General features: G+C 41.3%; 1 protein-coding gene and 1 pseudogene across 2 annotated transcripts in view; one reads left to right on the top strand and one right to left on the bottom strand.

The window, feature by feature from the left end:
• CHN2 (chimerin 2) overlaps positions 1-5,224 on the top strand; it is a 344,785-nt gene extending 339,561 nt beyond the window's left edge. For both annotated transcript variants that reach the window (XM_006055669.4, XM_044946700.2), the window contains exon 13: positions 3,416-5,224. In XM_006055669.4, coding sequence (XP_006055731.1) covers positions 3,416-3,587 — 172 coding nt within the window. In that variant the 3' untranslated portion in view covers positions 3,588-5,224. The remainder of the gene's footprint in view (positions 1-3,415) is intronic.
• A 305-nt stretch (positions 5,225-5,529) lies between these two features.
• Positions 5,530-13,947, bottom strand: LOC123334742 (annotated as a pseudogene).
• Between the last annotated feature and the right edge of the window lie 1,023 nt (positions 13,948-14,970).

Raw genomic sequence — 14,970 nt, 5'->3', positions numbered from 1 at the left:
TTTGTTTTCTACATCTGTGACCCTGTTTTGTAAATAAGTTCATTTGTGCTTTTTTTTTTAAGATCCCATATATAAGTGATATCATATGGTATTTGTCTTTCTCTGACTTACTCAATATGACAGTCTCTAGGTCCATCCTTGTTTCTTCAAGCGGCGTTATTTCATTCCCTTTTACAGATGAATAATATTCCATTAGGATCCCTGGTGGCTCAGACAGTAAAGAATCTGCCTGCAATGCGGAAGACCCAGGTTCAGTCCCTGGGTTGGGAAGATCCCCTGGAGAAGGGAATGGCAACATATACACATATTCCATTGTGTATATGTACCACATCTCCTTTATCCTCTGTTATGGGTATTTAGGTTGCTTCCATGTCTTGGCGGTTGTAAATAGTGCTACAGTGAACACTGGCGTGCATTTATCTTTTCAAATTAGAGTTTTCTTCAGCTATATGCCCAAGAGTGGGACTCCTGGGTCATATGGTAGTTCTATATTTGTTTTTTAAGGAAACTCCATACTGTTCTCCACAATGGTTGTACCAATTTACAATTCCATCAATAGTGTAGGAGGATTCCCTTTTCTCCACACCCTCTCCAGCATTTTTTGTTTCTAGATTTTTTGATCATAGCCATCTGACTGGTGTGAGATGATACCTCACTATACTTTTGATTTGCATTTCTCTAATGATTAGTCATGAGTATTTTCAGTTCTAATAACAATTACTGCTCCAGACCTCATCCTGTGGGAACTAAAAATAATGTCTGTGTTCCCACTTGGACACATTCCAGCCATTCTCTTGTCCCATGACAATGCCTTGACCTTTCTCCTTGGGCAGCAGCCCTGCCAGCAGGCAGGGAATCTACCCTTGGCTTCCTGGTTTGCCAGCATACAGACCAGTGGACAGCAAGAAGAGGGAAATGAAGAAAAGCATACAAGCCTCCAGCATACAGACCTGTGGGGACAACAAGATGAGGGAAGTGAAGACAAGCATACAAGCCTCCAGCATATAGACCAGTAGAAAGCGAGGAGGAGGATAAAGACAGTCACACAAGCATCCAGACAGTGGACAGCAAGAAGAGGGAAATGAAGACAGTCATACAAGTCTAGACTAAATCTGTATACATCATGGGCCACCTAATAATCTTTACTGCCCCTTCAAGTCAATATTCCTTCAATGAGAGTTCCATGTTTATTTAGAAAGAGGACTGATTTTATAGTGTTCAAAAGTGTGCCTATACCAGATTCACTTAGTAGTTCACTTCTGTGGGCTGAAGACAATGTCAATAATCTAAAAAATTAATCTGAAAATTTAGTTCAGTTCAGTCGCTCAGTCATGTCTGACTTTTTGTGACCCCACGGACTGCACATGCCAGGCTTCCCTGTCCATCACCAACTTCCAGAGCTTGCTCAAACTCATATCCATCGAATCGGTGATGCCATCCAATCATCTCATCCTCTGTTGTCCCCTTCTCCTCCTGCCTTCAATCGTGCCCAGCATCAGGGTCTTTTCTAATGAGTCAGTTCCTAGCATCAGGTGACCAAAGTATTGAAAGTTTCAGCTTCAGCATCAATCCTTCCAATGACTATTCAGGACTGATTGCCTTTAGGATTGACTGGTTCAATCTCCTTGCAGTCCAAAGGACTCTCAAAAGTCAACACCACAGTTCAAAAGCGTCAATTCTTCAGTGCTCAGCTTTCTTTATAGTCCAACTCTCATATCCATACACGACTACTGGAAAAACCATAGCTTTGACTAGACAGACCTTTGTTGGCAAAGTGATGTCTCTGCTTTTGAATATGCTGACTACACTTGTCATTGCTTTCCTTCCCAGGAGCAAGCGTCTTTTAATTTCATGGCTGCACTCACCATCTGCAGTGATTTTGGAGCCCAAAAAAATAAAGTCTGTCGCTGTTTCCATTGTTTGGCCATCTATTTGCCCTGAAGTGATGGGACCAGATGCCATGATCTTAGTTTTCTGAATGTTGAGTTTTAAGCCAGCTTTTTCACTCTCCTCTTTCACTTTCATCAAGAGCCTTTTTAGTTCTTCTTTAGTTTCTGCCATAATGGTGGTGTCACCTGTATACCTGAGGTTATTGGTATTTCTCCTGGCAATCTTGATTCCAGCTTGTGCTTCATCCAGCCTGGCATTTCACATGATGTACTCTGCATATAAGTTAAATAAACAGGGTGACAATATATAGCCTTGACATACTCCTTTCCCGATTTGGGACAAGTCTGTTGTTCCATGTCCAGTTCTAACTGTTGCTTCTTGAACTGGATACAGATTTCTCAGGAGGCAGGTAAGGTGGTCTGGTATTCCCATCTCTTTCAGAATTTTCCACAGTTTGTTGTGATCCAGTCACAGTCAAAGGCTTTGGCATAGATGATAAAGCAGAAGTAGATGTTTTTCTGGAAATCTCTTGCTTTTTCTATGATTCAACAGATGTGGGCAATTTGATCTCTGGTTCCTCTGCCTTTTCTAAATCCAGCTTGAACATCTGAAAATTCATGGTTCACATACTGTTGAAGCCTGGCTTGGAGAATTTTGAGCATTACTTTACTAGCATGTAAGATGAGTGCAGTTATGCAGTAGTTTGAACATTCTTCAGCATTGCCTTTCTTTGGAATTGGAATGAAAACTGACCTTTTCCATTCCTGTGGCCACTGCTGAGTTTTCCAAATTTGCTGGCATATTGAGTGCAGCACTTTCACAGCATCATCTTTTAGGATTTGAAATAGCTCAACTGGAATTCCATCACCTCCACTAGCTTTGTTCATATTGATGCTTCCAAAGGCCCACTTGACTTCACATTCCAGGATGTCTGGGTCTAGTCCAGTGATCACACCATTGTGGTTATCTGGGTCATGAAGATCTTTTTTGTATGTTCTTCTGTGTATGCTTGCCACCTCTTCTTAATATTTTCTGCTTCTGTTAGATTCAAGGGATTAGATATGATAGAGTATCTGAAGAACCATGGATGGAGGTTCGTGACATTGTACAGGAGGCAGTGATCAAGACCATCCCCAAGAAAAAGAAATGCAAAAAGGCAAAATGGTTGTATGAGGAGGCCTTACAAATAGCTGAGAAAAGGAGAGAAGCTAAAGGCAAAGGAGAAAAGGAAAGATAGAAGAATCTGAATGCAGAGTTCCAAAGAATAGCTAGGAGAGATAAGAAAGCCTTCCTCAGTGATCAATGCAAAGAAATAAAGGGAAACAATAGAATGGGAAAGACTAGAGATCTCTTCAAGAAAATCCAAAAATTACCTTTTAAAAAATACTTCTCTATAATTCCAGTCCTCAATTTTCTTTTGCAAATTCCGAAACCAGAGAAGCTCTCAGGGGCCTATGTTCATAATCAGTACACAAATCCACCCTTGACTCTGTATAACGTCTCTCTGTGTATGTTTGTCTTGCAGGGTGACTATGAATGAAAAGGACAATTTCATGAATGCTGAAAATCTGGGGATCGTGTTTGGGCCCACCCTGATGAGACCTCCTGAGGACAGCACCCTCACCACCCTCCATGACATGCGGTACCAAAAGCTGATTGTGCAGATCTTAATAGAAAATGAAGACGTTTTGTTTTAATTCACCAGGGAAATGAGTTGAGTGGCCCCAGCCCCATCTAAGTTGATAAGGCTAAAGAAATAAAAACATCTCTTGCACTTGATTTGTTTTCCAAACAAGTGATGGAATTTCCTGGACCACAGTGGATTGCCAGGTTGGCTACTGTGTCTCATAGACACTGGCCCTTCCACGGGAGAACAGCAAGGATGAGGGCGAGAAAAAGTCCTCACCTCGGGTCTTTGCCGTGCCTCGTATGTCTGTCTGTTTTGTTGGAAGAGTGATTAATAAATCTTTCTTTAACTTATTAAAAAAACAGTGTAGACCTTTAAACTTCTGTCTTATCAGTAATAAAAGGGAACTTAATTCATAGAGGTACTTGATACAGTTATACATTTTCCACTTACAAAAAGAAGACAATTCTATATGTTAAATGTTAAATGAAACTTATATTGTAAGATGTATTTTTATTTTAGCTGCAAGAATGTTACTTTATTTTAGCAAATAGAACTCAATGCAGTGCATTGATTATTACCCTGTATACCTTGTCCTGCCTTCTCGCTGTGATCCCTGAAAAAGTTTCCCATGAATGCAGTATTATCTTGACATACCTCTGTCCTTATCAGTGCTTTGCAGTGAAATTTCACCTCCCACCTCTGTCCCTGCTTTTAATAGTTTTTGCTGTTGAGCACTGGCATTTTGCTATCGTGCAGTATATGTTTATAGCAATTGTAGGATGGTCTGTCACATCTACAATTTTCTTTCCATAGAAATTTTGTGAAATCCCAAAGTATGTTTCAGAATTGGTCATAGTTCTTCCATATCATGTGTATACATCACAGAACACGCAGAACGTGGTCATTTTACATAAAACGATTTGGAAACACTGGTTATATCTAGGCCACGTAAAAAGCGCTTTTCCTCTTCATTTCAGGCCAGCACTCTGAATTCATTGGTTAATGGCAAGTCGCATTTTCACCATATGTCTGTATTTCTGAAAAGTGAAACCTGCAGAGTCATTGTTGATTTTTTTCGTTTTTGTTTTATAAACAAGCCTATTTTTTAAAGAATGAATAAGTTTGGTTTTTATGAATATGTGTACCTCCTTGATCAAAGTAGCTCTAATGGATAATTTAATATGATTTGATGACTATAGTTCTATCTTATTGGTTCTATGTATCTTATCATGAGCTTTCAACACCAAGATTTCTATATTTTGTAACATAGGTAAAATATTTAAAATGTCAAAAAACTGTAAACCTAAATTTGTTTTTCTTAAACCTAACTACAATGTCTTTCCTCTGATTATCTGAGATGATTCATGTTGCTACTCAGCAGTCTTGTTTTGGAGTGACCAGAAGAGAATTACCGTGTTAAGTGAGCTGAGGGGAGAGGTCAGTGCAGTCTTCATTCTGGAAGTCCTCAAGGGCCGTGTGAAAGGACTTCGCTGGCACTCGGGGGTCAGGATGCTTCTGCTTGGTCCCTGTTAGCATCCTTCCTCCCAGCTGTACAGGTGTTTGTTGTAGCTTATGTACTTCTTGATACTGTCAAAAAATTATCTGGAAATGGTTTTATTTTGTGAAGTGAACAATACTTTGTAATTTATGATAGTGTAAATGGAAGGAAAAAAGCATTAAATGTATTAAATTCTCTGTCTATCATTTGGGAAGACATGAAAGAAATTGCTGTTGAGGGCTAGAGGGAAAGAATATTCACAACACTGCTCCCACATGGATTTTAGGCAATAAAATGTCTATCATCGCCAAAGCACAATAAGAAAAGAAAGATCCCACGGAGTCTTCACCTCTGGTCCCACCCCCCTCCTCCAGTTTCCTCCTGGGGAGCCTGCCTGCGATTAGGGTTCCAATACTCTAGCTTCCCTTTCTGTAAGACCCACTGTGTTTATGTCCTTCGTTGAGTTACGTGGTCTTTAGAGCAGATCACCCTAGGCTGCCTGCAGGAGGGCAGAACAAATGGAGTCAGAAAGACTCACGTTTGAGTAGCAGAAAGTGAAAGTATTAGTCGCTCAGTTGTGTTCAACTCTTTGCAACCCCATGGACTGTAGCCCACCAGGCTCCTCTGTCCATGGGATTCTGCAGGCAAGAAAACGAGTGGGTTGCCATTCCCTTCTCCAGGGGATCTTCCCGACCCAGGGATCAAACCTGGGTCTTCCGTATTGCAGGCAAGTTCTTTACTGTCTGAGCCGCCAAGGACCTATTATTGGCTGCATATGACCTTGGGAATGAGTTTGCTCCTCTAAAAAACTGGGGAAAATATTCTGATTGGGTTTTAAGAATGATGACTTAGGCGAGGAAAGGATATAACATGAGGTGGAAAAGAAGACACATGAGAGAAAAGGATTTGTCCCAGGTTAAATCCAAGTCCAAGTAATCATAAGGGGTATTATTGTAACAGGGCTCTAATGTATAATGAGGGTCATTTGACTCCTTTTCTTGAATGTGATTGCAACACTTGATCCCCTCTACCTTGCTTTAGTCTGAAGCCTGCTCACTCATGTCTATCTTCCCCACCATCTGGCAGCCTGACGTGGCTCCTCTTACCTGGCTTGAAATTCCTGCCCTTGGAATAACTCTAGTACTTAGACCTGAAAGGAGGCAGTGTTGTTTCCAGAACCCACTGTTAAACTGTCCACAGGTGGGTTGTAAGAGGTGGGGCAGAGACAGGGTGGGTAGAGGAAGACCTTTTCCTTTCTCCCATTAACAAAAATGGGCACCTGGTCTCCAAGCTTGGAAGGGAGCTGGTGCAGGATTTCGAGAGCAGCAGCCTGGAAGGAACAAGAGAAAAGAGATTTGAGGAGTTGAGGAAAGTAACATAGTACACAGGAGTGCTACCTGGGCCGTCCTGCCTGCAACTGAAGACCCAACTCAGGTAGCTTACAAGTTCCCAAGATCTACCAATCCCCAAATCCATAGTCAATATTTTGATTTTAAAAATGTGATATTCATTAATTTTCAACGAATACTTATCAAGCACTTATTAACAGGCCAGACACTGAATACTGGCAATGAAAAGGTTTACGTCACTTGCTGTGCTTAGTCGCTGTCATGTCTGACTCTTTGTGACCACATGGACTGTAGCCCACCAGGCTCCTCTGTCCATGAGGATTCTCCAGGCAAGAATACTGGAGTAGATTGCTATGCTCTCCTTCAGGGGATTTCCCCTCCCCGGGGATCAAACACAGGTCTCCCGCATTACAGGCAGATTCTTTACCACTGAGCCACCTGGGAAGCCCAAGAACACTGGAGTGGGTAGCCTATCCCTTCTCCAGGGGAACTTCCGACCCAGGAATCAAACCAGGGTCTCCTGCATTGGAAGCGGATTCTTTACCAGCTGAACTACCCGGGAAGCCCTTATGTCACTTGGAAGAATTAAATAATAGGTTTAGTTTGGCTGGACCGAGAAAGCTGGTCATGTAAAGGATTTTAGACTCTAACATAAACAAGTCTGGTGCTACTGTTTTTTGTTTTTTTTTTTAATTAACTTAGTTTTGGAGTAGTCTTATATTTACAGAAGAGTTGCAAGGCTACTGCAGAGGGTCCCTGTGCCCTCTTCACCCACTCCCCTAATGTTAACATCTTACATAACCACAGTAAACTAAGAAACCAACATTAGTACATTACTATTAACTGAACTCCAGGCTTTATTCAGGTTTTATGAGTTTTCCACTAATGTCCTTTTTCTGTTCCAGGATGTAATCTAGGTCACCACATTGCATTTAGCATTAATGGGTTTTAAGAAACAAATGACACAATTGGGCTTACATTTTTAAAAGATCACTTACTTGACTTTGGATCCATCAGAGAATATGTGGGCAGATGAATGTAGAGAGGCTAGACACAGGGAGTCACTCAGATGTTGTCATTTAGAGGACTAAGGTGATATAGCCTGGATGAAGTGGTAGCAAAGCAGAGATAAATAGAACTGAGTTAATTTAGGAGACAGAGTTGTAGAAGTTTGGTTATAGATTGGATTAAAGAACCAAGAAGGGGGCTTCCTTGGTGGCTCAGAGGTAAAGAATCAGTCTGCCAATGCAGGAGACGGGTTTGATCCCTGATCTGGGAAGATCCCACGTGCTGCACAGCAACTAAGCCTGTGCTCTAGAGCCCAGGAGCCGCAGCTACTGAGCCCACGTGCCCTAGAGCCTGTGCTCTGCAACACGAGGAGCCGGGCAATGAGAAGCCCACCCACCACAACTAGAGAGTAGCCCCTGTCCTACCACAGAAAAGCCTGCAGAGCAACGACGACCTCGCCCACCCAAATAAATAAAAATTATATACATAAAAAATAAAAGGATCAAGGATGACTCCCGCATTGCTTAATTTGACAACTGGATAATATTTCTTGAAATGAACACAAGGAGAGCTGGGGGTTTCTTGAGGAGGGTGCAAAAAGTAAGGAAGATGGTGAGCTCCAGAGAGATACCTATGAAATTTCCAGGCAGATATTTCATGAGCAATTGCATGCACAGACCCAAGCTGGAGATGGGGACTTGGGCGAGACACCAGAGATAATAATTGGAACTGTGGGATTGAATAAGAGTGCCCAGGGACGCAGAACAGAGAAATGCAGGAGAGGCCCGAGTCAAAGTTCTCTAGAGCAGCAGTCCCCAACCTTTTTGGCACCAGGTACTGGTTTCGTGGAAGACAATTTTTCTACCAACATGGATGGGGGAGGGTGGGAATGGTTTCAGAATGAGTCAAGCAGATTACATTTATTGTGTACTCTGTTTCTGTTTTTATATCAGCTCCATCTCAGAACATCAAGTAATAGATCTCAGAGGTTGGGGATCCCTGCTCTAGAGTGCCAGCATTCACCCGAGGGGATGAGAAGGAGGAGAGGGCAAATGAAGTTCATTTTGATGTAATAAAAGAAGAAGGTCTCACGAGTATGGTTCAGAAAGACGCTTTGTCTTCAGGTTCATTTCACAAGGTCCTAGTCCATTTTGTTGTTCCACTTCGATGTATTTTGCCTCACACAAGCACCATGTTAGACCTCGTGCTGGGAGGGGTTTACTTCATTATGTATGTGTGTGCTAAGTCGCTTCAGTTATGCCTGATTCTTTTCGACCCTATAGACTGTAGCCCGCCAGGCTCCTCTGTCCATGGGATTCTGCAGGCAAGAACACTGGAGTGGATTGCTGTGCCCTCCTCCAGGGGATCTTCCTGACCTAGGGATGAAACCCACATCCCCTGCATTGGCAGGCGGATTCTTTGCCACTAGTGCCACCTGGGAAGCCCTTACTTCAATAGATGCTTCGTAAATGCAGATAAGCTGGGGTCATTTTTTTCCTGAGTTGAAATGATATTATCATACTCCAGGACCTCCTTCCCTGCCTTCTACTGCTGTTTGTACACACTTCTAAACCAGCAGTTATCACAAAGTACTTCAATTGTGTATCCATCTGTCCCCCACCGAAGTACAAACTCTGTGGGATCAAGAATGGTGAATACCAACCACATGCCGGTCGGGCACACTCCTGGCCATCCTGCAAGTCTCAACTCAATGTTTACTCTCTGCTGAGATTTTCCCTGGCTTCCCCAGGCAGAGTACATGGGGGCCAGCCATAAACAGTAATACATGAAAGCACAGAAATTTCAGAGAACTTAGAACTGGGTTTAACCAGAACATGAAATGTGAGGGAAGAGGAAGGGGAATGAGATGAAACAAGCAGGTCTGTGCCAGGGAATAAGGAACCTTGTGAGTCAAGTACATGTCCAGTGACATGTCGAGGACAGTACAGAGGATGTAAGACTAGAGACTCAGAAGCTGTAACACCAGGAAGATGTTATAGGCAACGACAAACCAAACTTGGCTCCCAGCGGAAGGGATGTGGTGAAGAGTCAGGATAAGAAAGAGATTTAGGATGAGGTCAGGACTTACTGATTTGATGCCAGGATTAAAAAGGAAATAGTCACAAGTGTCATCCCTGTTTCTGGTCTTTAAAATTAAGTTAATATTTAGGAAGAAAAGAGACTATGGGGAGGAAAGCAGGATTATTAGCAGGGGAAAATCATGGGTTCAGTTTGCAGAATGCATTGTGGAACCAATGGTTCACCCATGTAAAAATGTCTAGAAAATGGTTGAACCTATGGTTTTGGAGCTCAAGAGAGAGGGATGAGCTGGTAGATTAAGACCTGATCAGACTGCATCACCAGCTGAAATTAAAAAAGACCAGTAATAGGTCCCCAGGTGGCACTAGCAGTAAAGAACCCATCTGCCAATGCAGGAGACATAAGAGATATGAGTTTGATCCCTGGGTTGGGAAGATCCTCTTGAGGAGGAAATGGCAACAAAACCACACCAGGATTCTTGCCTGGAGAATCCCATGGACAGAGGAGCCTGGCAGGCTACATTCCATGGGGTCACAAGAGTTGGACACAATTGAAGTGACGTAGCACATATAATAGGTCCCTGAGGAAGAATTAAATCTAAGGAGCAGGCAAAGTTAGACAACTTTGCAAGGAAGGCCAGGCATGGGCAGAGGAAAAGGCAATCAGGAATATAAGAAGAAAGCAGAGAAAGACAGAATGTCAGGTTTGGAGAGGCCATGGGGGTCAGATGCTGCTACAAGATAAGGTGATGAGTCCCCTTTGGATATGGCAACTAAGGATCCCATAACTTAATGGGAGCTTTTCAGTGAGGATGGTGGTGGTGCAGGGTAAAAAGGTGGTACAACTAAAAAAGTGTTTGTCAGAGAAATTTCATATCCACGTCTTCTTAAATGCAAAAAACATAAACGTTATTTAAGGTCCTACTCTGGAGAAAAAACTACCCCCATAATCTTGCAATAACTGATTAGGCAAATTTTCTTTATTCCAGCTTAGATTTTCTTACAGAGATAATTTCCCACACAAATAAGAGTTAAAATCAGTGTTTTAATATTTTTGAAAAATCAGAAGTTAAAGACATCAAGTATTCCTTTTGCAGTGTTTTTATTTATCCTTGTAGATATGCAATTATCATAATTTACAGGACTTTTTTGTATTTAATTGGACTATAAAAAAAACTGTGCAGTTTATACCATAAAATCCTGTCCCTAAGAAATTAGGGTCCTCAGTAACAGAGAGATAAGGAAGCTCAAAAGGGTTCATGTTCAGGAACCTCTTATAACTAAAGACAGCAGAGCACAATCTGCTATTTGTGAAAATGAGACTTCATAAGAATATCTTTCAAATGTTCACTATTGCAAAAGAGAATGCCTATCAAAATGCCATTGTTTATTCTATATAAAACATCCCTTCTACCCCCTCAAAAGATTTTTGCTTTAAGATAGAGAAAAAGACATATCCCTAGGATATGACACTTTGTGAAAATTATCTCAATACAAGATCCAAAGACATCCATAATTGTCCTTACTCACAATTACTTGTCTGTACCAGGTACAATTTTCCAAACCTCACCACTGATGAGCCTATTCCAAAGCAGAATTCAGCAATACAAAAGACACAGGCTAAAACAGTCCTCAGAATTATACTTTAAAATAGGCATATTCACAAGATTAACATACAGAAAGCAATTGTATTTCTTATACCAACAATGAACTATCAGGGAGTATAAAGAAAATACCTTTTAAAATTGCACTCCCCAAAATAAAACATTTAGGAAATAAACCTGACCAAGGAGGTGAAAGACTTATAGATTGAGAACTATAAAACATTAACAAAGGAAACTGAAGATGATTCAAAGAAATGGAAAGCTATCCCATGCTTTGGGATTGCAAGAATTAATACTGTTAAAATGGCCATATTAACCAAAGCAATCTACAGGCAATGTGATCCCTATCAAATTATGCATGACATTTTTCACATAACTAGAACATTCATATGGAACCATAAAAGACCCAGGATTGCCAAAGTAATTCTTAAGGAAAAGAACAAAGCAGAAAGCATAACCTCCCAGACTTCCAACAATAGTACAAAGCTACTGTAATCAAAACAGTGTGGTATTGGCATTAAAAACAGACATATGGATCAGTGGAACAGAAGAGAGAGACCAGAAACAAACCCACACACCTACAGTCAATTACTCTTTAACAGAGAGGGCAAGAAGATACAATGGGGAAAAAAAAAATCTCTTCAGCAAGTCGTGTTGGGAAAGTTGGACAGTCACATGTAAACCAATTAAGTTAGAACACATCCTCTCATCATATACAAAAATAAGCTCAAAATGCCTTAAAGACTTAAACATAAAACATGACACCATAAAATTCCTAGAAGAGAACATAGGCAAAACATTCTCTGACATAAATTGTACCAATGATATAAACTGACTGACCTTAGGAGGCTAGGTCAGTCTCCTAAGGCAATAGAAATAAAAACAGAAACAAACAAATGGGACCTAATCAAACTTACAAGCTTCTACACAGCACAAGAAACCATAAACAAAATGAAAACACAACCTACAGAATGGGGGAAAATATTTGCAAGTGATGCAACCAGCAAGGGCTTAATTTCCAAAATATACAAACAGCTCAAACAACTCAACAACAACAACAACAAAAACAACCCAATCAAAAGGGCAAAAGCCCTAAATAAGACATTTCCCCAAAAAAGAAATATAGATGGGCAATAGACACATGTAATGATGGTCAACATCGCTAATTATTAGAGAAATGCAAATCAAAATTATAATAAGGTACCATCTCACTGGTCAGAATGGACATCCAAAGTCTACAAATAACAAATGCTGGAGAGGGTATGGAGAAAAAGGAACCCTCCTACATTGTTGGTAGCAATGTAAATTTGTACAAGCATTATGGAAAACAATACGGAGGTTCCTTTAAAAACTAAATATAGAACTACCATATGATCCAGTAATCCCACTTCTGGGCATGTACTGAGAGAAAACCATAATTCAAGAAGATATAAGCATCCCAGTGTTCACTGCAGCACTGTTTGCAATAGCCAAAACATGGAAGCAACTCAAATGTCCATTGACAGAGAAGGGGATAAAGATGATGTGCTACATATACACAATGGAATATTACTCAGCCATAAAAAGAATGAAATAAAACCATTTGTAGCAACATGAATGAACCTAGAGATTATCATACTACATGAAGTTAGAGAAAGACAAAAACCATACGTGATATCACATGTATGTGGAATCTAAAATATGACATAAATGAACCTATCTATGAAACCAAAACCGAAGCACAGACATAGAGAACAGGCTGGTGGTTGCCAAGGTGGAGGGGGTTGGGGGAGCGATGGACTGGGAGATTGGGTATAACAGATGTAAACTTTTACATATCAAATGGATAAACAACAAGGTCCTATATAGCACAGAGAACTATCTTCAATATCCTATGACAAACCATAATGAAAAGAATATTAAAAAAGAATATATATGTACACACAAGTATATACATGTATATACATATATGTGTATGTAACTGAATTGCTTTGCTGTGCAGCAGAAATTAACACATTATAAATCAACTATATTTCAGTTAAAAAAACAAGGATGGAAAAGAAAAGAGTGGCCACCATTGCACACAGAACCCAGGATTTTTTTCCCCTTTTTTACCCACCAGGAGCTTAAATACTGGTGACATGGGAGCTGATATTACTAATACATATACAATATTATTAATAGCCCTCACTACTTGGGGAGGAAAATCCAAATTTCTCTGTAAAAAAAAACTTTCTCAAGTTCAACGAAAGGGAACACGGCAACACAGTAGCAAACACAGTGGATAAACATGCACCACCACAGAGGTGAGGAAAAATCAGGCCATTGAACAACCTCACCTGTTTTCCCTTGTTCTTCATGAAGAATTCTTTCTGCTCTCTGATACAGGTAAGCCAAGTCCAAGGCACAAACTAATGGAAAAATATATGTTATACCCCCAGTCATAAGTGTGACCTCAAGTGTTGTGTGACCAACAAAACCCAACAAAACTTCAACCTTAGAATATGGCCATCCCATGAGGCTTATGGTTACTGTACTTCCATTTCTAGCCATGCTAAGTTGGAGCCCAAACACCGAGTTTAATTCTCTGCCTTTAAACCAATTCACAGCATATGTATTCTGAGCAAGTGCTAAGGACTCCTCACCAGTCCCAAACGCAAACTTTCCAAACTCCATCAGCCAAAAAGCATGAAATAGTCCACCCAGAGCAAAATAACCTGCCAAATGCAAGTAAAGCAACTAAAAATAACGGCTCCCTATCATATTCCAAATACTCAGTGGATCAAAAAGCCACCAAAGAAACACAAAACTACGTTGGGTCAGTAATACCAGGCATACAGCAGCATGAACTTTGTGGTGCTCACCCGCATATTCTGTTTAGCCTGAGTCGGAGGGCAGCAGGATTATCACAGCCAAAAATGCTGCTGAAGCCAAGGACGTACATCAGAAACAGCACCGAGAGCCAGGGTGCCAGGCCAATGGGGACGCCGAGGGCTGGCAGCACCCTGGGGGGTGGCAGGGGTAGTGGGGCCGCCTGGCAGTGGCGCCCTCGTTTCCTCCTCTTCCTTCTGCTCCCTAGGTCAGTAGGAGATGTAGAAGTGACCTGCAACTCCGAGAGGAAGCCACCATGCTCACATGACCATGGTCGCTCATGTGAGGACGCCTCATTACGCATTCAACAAGCCCTCCAGGTGATCCCAGTGTCTGCATTAGAGCAGAACGCGTTTAGCGCAATCAGGGTTTCACCTAAACTGGGAATTAATCCATTCTCTCCAAGGTGTTTGGATACCTGAAGAAACTTGGAAATTAGTAACAAAGAAGGGAAAATAGCTTTGTAGCATTGGGAAGGTTGTTCAGACTTTCAGAGGCTGAATAAGACCCTGCACAGCCATAGTCTAAGGTCCCCATAGGCTTCTCTCCTCCATAACCACAGAACCAACTTAATCCCTAAAATGACACTGTCCAGCCTGTAAGCTTCATGAAAGCGGGAATCTGGTCTAGGCCGAGCATACAGTAGGCACTCAAACATTTTCTAAATTAATACCATAATCCTTCTACAAATACTCAAATGCCCAGTAATATTTCAGTTTCGTGGAGGAGGGGATGATGGCAGAAGCAGAAGAATCTGAAAATGCACACTGACTCTTGTCCACCATTTAGAGTTCTATCCAATGTCCGAACACTTAAGTTATTGAAGCTTTCTGGGAACTAGTTATCCATTTCTCAGCTAATCTTTACCATATTCTTTCTCCTTCTATCCAGAAGGAATGATTAAGTCTCAAAATAATTCAGTTTGGAGAGTCTGAAGATCTAAGTCTCTAGTTCAATTGCCTTTTGTATGTGTGTGTGTGTTCAATCCTCAGTCCTCTCCGACCCTTTGTGACCCCATAGACTATAGCCCGCCAGGCTCCTCTATCCATGAGGATTCTCCAGGCAAGAATACTGGAGTAGATTGCCATGCCTTCCTCTAGGG

Source organism: Bubalus bubalis, chromosome 8, assembly GCF_019923935.1.
Source record: "Bubalus bubalis isolate 160015118507 breed Murrah chromosome 8, NDDB_SH_1, whole genome shotgun sequence".
Lineage (NCBI taxonomy): Eukaryota > Metazoa > Chordata > Mammalia > Artiodactyla > Bovidae > Bubalus > Bubalus bubalis.
The sequence above is the reverse complement of the archived record's forward strand: the minus strand, read 5'-3'. Positions and strand labels throughout refer to the sequence as shown.